At 36.9% G+C, this 10904-nt stretch overlaps 1 protein-coding gene across 1 annotated transcript in view; it reads left to right on the plus strand.

The window, feature by feature from the left end:
* Positions 1-10438, plus strand: part of LOC116046225 (corticotropin-releasing factor receptor 2) — a 31232-nt gene extending 20794 nt beyond the window's left edge. Inside the window, exons 7-12 of the mRNA XM_031294503.2 lie at positions 2788-2848; positions 2950-3022; positions 3550-3635; positions 7629-7764; positions 8274-8315; positions 9962-10438. Of these exons, the coding sequence (XP_031150363.1) occupies positions 2788-2848; positions 2950-3022; positions 3550-3635; positions 7629-7764; positions 8274-8315; positions 9962-10102 (539 nt within the window). The 3' untranslated portion in view covers positions 10103-10438. The remainder of the gene's footprint in view (positions 1-2787; positions 2849-2949; positions 3023-3549; positions 3636-7628; positions 7765-8273; positions 8316-9961) is intronic.
* The last annotated feature ends 466 nt before the right edge of the window (positions 10439-10904 follow it).

The raw sequence follows: 10904 nt of genomic DNA on the forward strand, positions 1-10904 counted from the left end.
TTGTGCTTGACTTGCAGTGATAGAATGAACATGTAGCAGATGCCCCATCACAACCACATACATTATCTATGCTCACCTTTACTTAAACTACAGTATTAGAAAAAGCATCGTGTCAGAATAGTCCATCTTGAGGCAGAAAAACATGCGTGTACGGTTTCCTGTGTATGGTCTGACATTTCCTTTCTGTCTGTTTGTGTAATGCACTTTGTGTGTTCTTACAGGATGAAAAATATACACATACTTTAATGCATCTAGGTCATGCTAAAATGACTGAGATTTATGAACATAAGAATGGAATAGATAACCAGCAGATAACATATGATTGGGAATGACACATGGATGACATGATTTGGGGCTTCATATTGGCTTTAAAATAGAAACAACCAAAGGCAGATATCAATCATGTGAATCTAGTTTTAATGACTCGATTACAGTATGAAGTTACTGACAGCTTGTCATGATTAGATTGTCTGTGCAACTTCCTCTTTCAGTAAATTCAACACATCAATACTAGGAAATTCACTTAGTACTCCTGCAGCAGGTGTAGGTTAAACTTGGTTTTAATCCATAATATCTGTGCACATACCATAAACCATATATCACATATTGTTTTTTAGAATGTAATACATAGAATAGAAAAAATGACTTCCCATATAAGGTCCCATATTATGCTCAAATTCAGGTTCATACTTGTATTTAGGCTTTCTACTAGAACATGTTCACATGCTTTAATGTTCAAATAACACATTGTTTGTTTAATGGCCGGTTTTCTCATACTGTCTGTCTGAATTAACCTGTATTCACCCTCTGTCTGAAACGCTTCTGTTTCGCCCAGACTGTTCTGATTGGTTAGCATTTTTGGGTCTTTCGTATCTGCACTCTTGGACTCTCTGCACCATCATTGCAGCCAGGGAATCACTGTAATGGCACTGTAGCAGCACTTTTTACCAATATATAGTATAATTGTGACACCAGAACCGTACAGATGAAGTCCTGACGGCGAGTTTAAAGGCACCGTTTCTGAATATGCTGTGTGCATTCTTTGTGGATTAAGGGTTTTGATATTTTCACAGTATTTAGCACCTCAACCTGCTTTATAATCATAAAACACATGGGAATCTAACTTTTTACAATATAGGACATTTAAGAGTCATCTTGAAGTAGAAGCAGGGAGCTGTAGAGTATGGGATATATAACATAAATACAGGTATATAGGTATAAAGTATAATCTCTACAATTTATTTAGTTTGTTATGCTTAAACCTGCTGCACTGTGGAAACCACACACTAGTAAATATATTAGATTCCTCATTGTGTCCCTGATATAAGTCTTGAGAGATTGTTCATTAGAATTCATTAATGAAATGATGAAAATGGAGCAAATTAAATCTGTCTTCCACCAGAGGCCTGATGATAGCTAGGATCCAAATAGGTTAAGACCTGTACTCTTTCAGCTCCATTAAAGTTGATATTACTCATAATTTTACCTTCTGGTTAACTTTGTCTATAAAACTTGCCCTATCTGATAAGCTTTCTGTCACCTGATTTGTCCACTCACTAACAATATTTGGCTAGAAGCTAAATTAGCTTACTAGCTCACAGGCAGGGTGAAAAAGTCAAGAATGAACTGCTTGTTAAAAGAAGCAGAGTCTCCTTGAACTACAGTCCGTAGTGCTGTGGGGGAACAGTGAGATATCCCAAAGGGCTTTGTTGCTTTTTATTTTACTACAATCTTACCGTGCAGCAAAAAGGTTCTCGTGCAGCACAGTTTGTAATATGCAGACCACAGAAAAGATTAGGTTGCAGTAGACAAAAGTGTTCGTGCGTGAATAAAATAAAAGGCCTTAAAAAAGCCGGGGGGATTAAGTCTATTCAGTCTGTTTTGAAAAGAGGATGACAGCTCAAGTTCAAATAGTTTTATTTTATCACAGATGATTCAAGCATACTTGGTCTTTTATTAAATCAGACTTAATAAAATAAAACCCCTTGAGCCGAGGATACGGCAATCCATCTCCTGAAATCAGGTCACTGCCGTGACCAGCACCTCATTTTTTGGTGCGCAACTCCTGCTGATTTTACAGATTGGTGTTGAAATGTGGTCCATGTTCAGATAGAGCTGCGGTGGGCCCACGTGAACGATGGAGAATTTAACATGCACTGTTCTTTTTCTGAGATTATTTCAACTAATTTTAAAACCATAATATGTCAACAGTTTGGCCCTCATCTAATATATTTTGTCACAAATCGTTCTCATAATAAAAAAAATCTGTGTATAAGTGTATTATTTATTTCAACAAAGTTTCTAAGACAAGCACCCACTTCATAACCTTTATTTTTCAGATTCATTTAGGCTACATATATCCCTCATTTCTCTACCCGACCTCTAAGAGGGCAGCAGCTGTGGTTCCTGAGTTGTGTAACATATGACTGTGAAACCAATTTAGATTTAAAATGTTTTTTTTTCAGTAGAAGAGAAAGAAGAGAAATATGGGAGCATGTTTTCTTCTTTTTTTTGGAAGGAGCATGTAGGCTTGTTAATTTTCCCCATTGTGATCAAGCTGCACACAGTTATGCGCTACTGTTGTAAAAAAATATGTTCTGTGGTTTCCACCTTGAATATTCTGACAGTGATACTGAGAAAAAAAAGCTTTACCAAATATATGTATACTTTGGATTACTAAATAAATTAATAAAATCAATTCATAAGTTTTTCTCTAACAATATCCTATGCCCCATATACTGTAAATGTTTTCTGACTAACATGAATCCTTTCATTTCTTTACTCCAGGTATTCCATTCCCTATAATTGTAGCTTGGGCCATAGGAAAGTTGTATTATGAAGATGAACAGTAAGTATCCAATAAATAGGTATTTGTATTTGCCAATACTGTTTTCTTAAATGTTTTCTTTAATTTCCTGGTATTGATTGTTTGTTTTCTTCTGTCAACAGGTGTTGGTTCGGTAAAGAGCCTGGAAAATATATGGACTATATTTACCAGGGACCCGTTATTCTTGTGCTACTGGTGAGCAACAACCCTGAAAGGCATTGCACTCTGCATCCACTGCCATTATTTTTCACATTAATTGTTAGAACCATTCATTATATAACACGCAATTTACACTAACATGAGATTCATCACTTAATGCCTGCTTGAAGGTGTAAACTGATGAAAAAATATTGCCCTAAATGAAAATGGTTTTATAATGAAATCCATTTCCATCATGCATCTAGCTTGTTGTAGCTTGCAGTCCAACGCATAATAATCAATCAAAAAATAAGAAATTGTATTTATAGGAATGTATCCGCTAATGGTTTTGTATAAGCTGTTACCAGCATGTAGTGTGGAGACCAGTTCTGATTTGTGTACTTCTCTTACACTTTGTTGTTGAGACAGGAGATGGCTTTGACTTGTGTTGCCCTCTACTACTCCTATACTCAGCATTTAATGAGCAGATTATGTTCGCTGCAGAAAATTGCTCTCGGTGTATTTCAGTGTAAGCCATTAGCACGGGGTCCAAACTAATTATTTTGTTTATGTTGTTTGTCTAGATAAACTTTGTTTTCCTCTTCAACATAGTACGAATACTTATGACCAAACTAAGAGCTTCAACCACGTCTGAAACAATACAGTACAGGTGAGTTGTTAGTGTGGATGATTTTATAAATGTAGAAATGACATGACATGAATTTTTTCTTCTGATTGCTCCTTGCAATGACAACATGTAGTCTTTTAAGACTGAATAAATACATTTTAACCTCAAAGTAGCTGATTAGAAAGCAGACTAGTATTATACATTTGTATAATTACTGTTTAAATTCTGACTTCATTGCACACAAATACCCTCAAGACTACGTATTTGGGGATCAGAGGATCCAATGTTAATGACTACAAAGTCAAATCACTGCCAGTGCTGCAATATTAAAGATCAGTTATTGTTCATGCGCCTCTTCCAGGCTAAGGATTGCCTGCTATTGCATTTAGTGTGGCAAATTAAAAACAATAAATCACATTAACACCCTGAAAACTATTTCTTTAATGTGTTTTATTTCCAAACTCTTCCAATATCATATGGTACATGATCCTTTCCTTTAAAATCTGAGGTGAAATTTAATTCCCGGCAGTATTCTTTGGAGGTGGCAAACATCTCTGACTTGGCACACTTCTGCTTTATGTTGTTAGGTTGTGCATCTGACCAATGAATTGTGAGTTTGCTTTCTCATTTTTGATCACTGTGTCAAGTGTATATTTCTCCATGGGGGATTATTTTGAGTGTGTTTGTGTCACAGCTCACATAACTTTAATTCAGGCTTTTGAGGCTGGAGTGGGATTTACGGTCGTGGTGTGACAGATTTGCTGATGTGAGCCGTGCAGGTTTAAGTGAGTGAAGGAGAGAAGTGTCAGGCATAAATTGTTGACCCAAATTTAGAACATAATAATTCCTTCAAAATGCTGTCGGTTTTACCAGAATTGCATAAACAATATAAACAGCGTGGTAGTTTTGACAAAGACCAAATGGGATTTTCTGTAATGTGTAAATTGCTTGCATGTATGTCATGATTATGGGATTTATTTTGAGAATGTATCATCTCAATTTAAAACCCCAACTTCATTTTAAACATCTTGGGTTCTCAGATCTGTTTAGCTACATATACTATAACTATTTAGTTAATCAGAAAAAAAAACACTCCAATGGACAGTTCAACAACTTACCATCGTAAGAGACGCAGAACCTCCGAAACAAAATCAATTTATTAACTCATAACATTTACAGGTGCATACTTTATGGATAATTGTAAAACTCTGTATTAATGACATTTCTTACTGCAGACCTGCTAGTTTATCTAAATATAAATCAACGAATCTGTGTGTGTGTGTGTGTGTGTGTGTTGTCTTTCAAATATCTCGAAAACCATTCATCCGATCTACTTTACATTTGATTTCCTGGGTACCCAATGAACTTGCCGTTTGGAATTTGCAGCAGTTTGGACAGCGTTGGCTATTGAATATTGATAAATTGTCAATAAAACTAAACAACCGCACAATAAAAGTTGAGGAAAAAAGGTTGATAAAAAAAAGGCGCTGGCATAACGCTGGCTCTACGTGTGTCTACCCTTCAAAATAATAGCCCAGCTTAAATTCACTCCGAGCATTTCGCCAAGAGAAAACTCAATAAATAGGCATTTTTGCCGACACTAGACATCAAACAAAAGCCAGCCACTATATCATAAGTTGCTGTCAGCCTTAAATTCACCACTTCTAAGGCACTTCTATCAATCATTTTTAGATGATTTTAGTATTTAAGAAAAGTTCCAGTCTGGTTTTAAGCCGTACTGAAACTGCCCTTCTAAGAGTCTATAACGACCTTCTCTTAGCGGTTGACTCAGGAAACTCTGCTGTTTTAGTGCTTTTAGATTTGACTGCTGCCTTTGACACTGTCAACCACTCTATCCTTTTATCCCGACTCAAACAATGTGTTGGCATTACGGGAATAGTCCTCAAATGGTTTGAATCTTACTTGACAGATAGGAGTTTTGCTGTCCACCTTGGTAATTGCTCTTCATCTGCTGCCCCTTTTTCTTGTGGGGTCCCCCAATGTTCCATTTTGGGACCCATGCTCTTTTCTCTGTACATGCTGCCCTTGGGGTCCATTTTAAAAAAAACATAACATTTCGTTCCATTGTTTTGCAGACGATGTACAAATCTATTTGCCCGTAAAAAACAATGATAAGGACACACTTCAGCCTTTGATTAACTGCTTGAGAAATCTCAAAATATAGTTGGACCAGAATTTTCTCTGTCTCAATGACAATAAGACTGAAATTGTTGTGTTTGGTCATGCTGAACATTTTAGTGCCTGTGTAGATGCTCTTGGTACTTTAGGTTCCCATAAACGTCCTTTTACCAAGAATCTGGGTGTGATGTTTGACAGTGCTTTTAAATTATACAAACAGATTAGTTCTGTTTTTTCCAGCTGAGACTTTTGGCTAAGGTCAAGCCCTACCTGCTACGCAAAGACTTTGAAAGAGTCATACATGCATTTATTACGTCTCGATTAGACTACTGTAACTCTTTGTATGTTGGATTGGATCAGTCATCTCTTCGTCGGTTACAGTTAGTCCAGAACGCAGCAACTCAACTTTTAACTGGGACCAAAAAGCGTGACCACATGACACTAGTTTTGGCCACGCTCCACTGGCTTCCTGTCTGTTTCAGGATTGATTTTTAAATTGTATTGCTTGTTTTTAAGATTTTAGGTTGTCGCCTTCTTATTTATTGGAGCTTTTACATGTTCACACACCTGTCAAAGCACTGAGGTCTTCCAATCAGATGCTCCTCGATGTGCCCAAATCCAGGTTAAAAAATAAAGGTGACTGAGCCTTTGCAGTGGCTGCTCCAAACCTCTGGAATAGTTTACCTATTCATATAAGAACATCTCGGACCGTTGAAACGTTCAAGTCCTTGCTTAAGACCCACTACTATTCGTTGGCTTTCAATACAAGTTGAGCTTTGAGACCTTGACCTTTTTCTACTGTTGGTTATTTTGTATTTTGTATTGTGTATTGTTTGTGTATATTATCATTTTATTTTGAGCTTGTTAAGCACTTTGGTCAACTATGGTTGTTTTTAAACGTGCTATATAAATAAAATTTAACGGAACTGAAAAAGATTTAACTGAACACAGCAGAAGAGAGCTGCCCCCCTCTGCGTCTCACCCTGGGTCCGGTTGTTCAAGTGTGCTGCTAACTTATAATACTAATAACATTACTGTTGGCAAAATACCTCTGCTAATTCAATCCATACTTTAATGTTACTTTATAACTGTCAAGCCACTGAGCCTGTTTGGAAATGAACACCTCTGCTGAAGTGTTAAATTCATTAACGATTTTGGGGTACAATGGTTCTGGAGAAAGCTACAAGCAGCAATACCACAAGCCAAGCAATTGGCCCGTTCCAAACAGGCACTTTTAGTATAAAGTAAAAAAACGTAAAGATTTAGAAATGCATTGTTACCAAATAAATCATCATACAATCATATCATTTTAAACCTGGCAACCCACCCTTTGTTTTTATTGATGGCCAAAACTTAATCTCTTAAACATTAGTAAATTACTCATTAAGCATTTGTCTCTAGTTACATCTTATAAAGCCTTAAGTGCCTTAATAAAATGTGGTACTGTATCTTGCAAAGCAGGCATAATTTCTAATAATATGTTATTATGTTAAGATTTATTTATTTGATTAGGACAATGTAGGACAGTGTTAGCCAGACGGTTAATTTTCAACTATAGTCCTAGTTACCTAGCATGTATGTCTTTATGGTGGGAGGAAACCAGAGCACCAGGAGGAAACCCACGCAAACACCGGGAGAACATGCAAACTCCACACAGAAAGGCCCTGCCCGGACCAGGGACCGAACTCTGCAGTGCCAAATTGCTTTAAGGCAGAAGTGCTATCCACTGAGCCACAATGGGTTTATTTTGAGAAGCAGAAGAAGGTTTTTTTTTCCCAGCCAGGCCAAGCTGGCGCAGAATCACGCCTTTTTGAAAATCAACTTGGATGAAATCCAAGTTCTTATTATAGTATTTTGTGTAAATGGGGCTGCTGATTTCCATCCCTGTCTTCACAGGAAAGCTGTGAAAGCAACACTGGTCTTGTTACCTCTGTTAGGCATCACCTACATGCTCTTCTTCGTGAATCCGGGGGAGGACGATATCGCACAAATCGTTTTCATCTATTTCAACTCCTTTTTACAGTCTTTTCAGGTAAGCCTGAGGATTATGATGCAGTGTAACACTGGCCAACGCTCAAAAAAACTTAAATGAACAATGGGAGTCACACTGATTTCTTAATGTTGTTTTTTTATCACAGAGTTGTATTACTTCTTCTCAGTTATGAGCCTTATTGTGGGAAGATGATTTGAAGTAGTATCCTAGCTGTGCTTACAGTACACACAGCGGCATGCTCTCAGTTGACAGACTAACAAGGCAATGTGGGCATGGGTTCTGCTCTGTGACCATTTTTGTAATTATCTTACCATCTTTTGGGCTTAAATGTAAGACTGAGTGGGTGAAAAAAAAAGTATTTCAAGCAGAGCTTCTTTTTGGTGAAAAATTATATTTGGCATGACAAGATTTTCTCCCAATATCTCTTTTAATTTATTTTTCTTTTTCGTTTCACCACTGAATCTGAATTCTCTGATCTTAAATTAAGGTGCCACTACACAATACAGCTGCATTAACTTCTTTTAATAGTAATGTGTCTTTTTCTGCAGGGGTTCTTTGTGTCAGTATTTTACTGCTTTCTAAATGGAGAGGTGAGTCACTGAAGTTTTGCATCAGGCTCACTATTTATGAATTTAATTAAGTTGTGTTAATGTGTTTCTTGATCTATGATCTTAATACAGGCCTTGATTAGTTTGGTGTTTTTTCCAACAACCCTCCTAGTTAAAATGTTTTGCTAAGTTCAAGCAGGGGGTAGAATCAGGTGGCTTTCATAAAGAAAAAGAAACTGCTGAAAGATTTTCTGTTTTAGTTAAATTGTAGCATTTGGATTAAATATGAATAGAAAACCTTATCATTTTCATCTGATTATAATGAAAGCAAATTGCTAGACTTCCAGCTGTTTGAAAGTCATTAATGTCATAAGAATTACACACATTTGTAATTTCACTAATTGTGAAAAATTAAGGACCCTCTTGCCGCTCTCTCACAACCCTCCAAGAACTGAAACTCAGGGGTGGAGAGAGGGAGTTGAGTTGATGAGAAGTTGTAAAAAATTAAAGTCACCCCATCTCACAGTTATTTAATACAAGTGAAGATTGTCATTGGCAAAAGTGATTATGTGGCTTTAAAGGTCCCATGGCATGAACATTTCACTTTATGAGGTTTTTTAACATTAATGTGAGTTCCCCTACCTGCCTATGGTCCCCCAGTGGCTAGAAATGGCGATAGATGTAAACCGAGCCCTGGGTATCCTGCTCTGCCTTTGAGAAAATGAAAGCTCAGATGGGCCGATCTGGAATCTCCTCCTTATGACATCATAAGGAGGAAGGTTACCTCCCCTTTCTCTGCTTTGCCTGCCCAGAGAATTTGGCCCACCCATGAGAAAGAGAGAAACATCATGGCTTGAAAACAAGCGAAACATGGCAGTTGGTCAAGGCCACACCCCCACCCTCCATATTTTTTGTTCTCACTATCCACATAGATGGCCATTTTATTGTTTGCAGTATGTTCTATTCTTGTCCATTTAAAACACGTCAAAAAGGGTTAAAAAAAAATGGGTTGGACATGCCTCTCAATCCCCATCATTTCTCCTTATTTCTATCCATTTGGCTGGTTCAAAATTTACATTGAATACATAATCCTAACCTTTCTTTTCACATTATTATTTAAATGAACCTAACAATTTCATTTCTGTAAGCATTTCAACCTACACATTGTTCTTTTTTATAATCAAATAGGATTTTATATCATAGGATTCTCTGTAGGATTTAACACTGGCAGAATAGTTTGACATATCTGTTTGTTAAGTATTGAGTTACAGCCAAGAGATAATTCAGTTAGCTTAGTATAAAGACTAGACACGGGAAAAACAGCTATCCTAGCTCTGTTACAACTTTTTGTATAGATTAAACAAACAAGACATATTAACTAGTGAGCTTTCGAGGTGCTGATAGGCTGTTTTTTTCACCTTTGGATAGAGCAAGACTACTGTACCTTCTTTCCAGTCTTTTTGCTATACTAAACCAACTGTCTCCTGGCTGTTGCTACCTATTTAATAAACATATACAAGAGTGGTATCAATCTTCTCATTTAGCACACGCATTTCCCAAAATGTCAAATTATAAATTTATAAATAAATTTAACAAAAAGAAGTTAAAAGTTGTATGTTATAACATTTATGTCATATTATTAAGTATTCATAAGTAGAATAATATCATATTTGTGCACAACACATTAGGTACGTTCTGCAGTAAGGAAACGATGGCACCGCTGGCAGGACAACCACGCCCTTCGAGTGCGAGTGGCTCGAGCCATGTCCATCCCCACATCTCCAACCAGGATTAGCTTCCACAGCATCAAACAGACCACAGCTGTGTGACCATAACAATAATCTCCACGACAGCATCTAAGGGAACAGATGTAATCTTTTTGTCTAGTACAGACAATGAAGTGATTCACAGAACGGACTGATTCCTCTAACAAGGCCGTGATGTGTCCAGTGTGACTGAAGAGCCAGGCAATTTTTCTTGTCTGGTGAGAACAATTTATTGCATCTAAAAGAAAACTTTGACCACACATGAAGTCCAGTGGGCACATAATTCTTTGAAGATTTATCTCCTGTGACATATTGTACATGTGTTAAGAGCGTTTTGATGTTTTCTAGAGTGTATTTAAAAGCCTTAAATGGCATCATCACACCAACTGTCACATAACAGCGAGTCTTATCTATCTTCTTCTATCATTTTACTGCTTAGTGGTTGTTAGTGGAGCAAGATAATCCTACAGGATTTGCAGCAGGATACTTCAACAGCTCACCAACGTGTAGACATCTGCTCCATTGTTACTTAGTGAGAGACATTGACCAAGCTGCACTCAAAAATGCTGTCAGATTTGTATTTAGTGCGATTAATATCAAAATGCAAAAATCCTCTTTGAGTTAAATGTTCTTTGTCACCAACAGCTGCTTTTGACTGCTAGAAAAGAGGCTTTGGGAAAGAAAAGGTAATTAAACATCAAAAAACTATGGTTTAAAAGACATAAGATTTAAAAGATGCACTGATTTCTCTTGTGGAAAGAAAATTTGAACACTTTTCAACACACAATCTCAACACATGGTGATACATTTTGGTCAATATGAGATGATTTTATACAAACAAGCCATTCTAATGAAGCCTCTATAA

The sequence above is a fragment of the Sander lucioperca genome, chromosome 9 (genome assembly GCF_008315115.2).
Source record: "Sander lucioperca isolate FBNREF2018 chromosome 9, SLUC_FBN_1.2, whole genome shotgun sequence".
NCBI classification, from domain to species: domain Eukaryota; kingdom Metazoa; phylum Chordata; class Actinopteri; order Perciformes; family Percidae; genus Sander; species Sander lucioperca.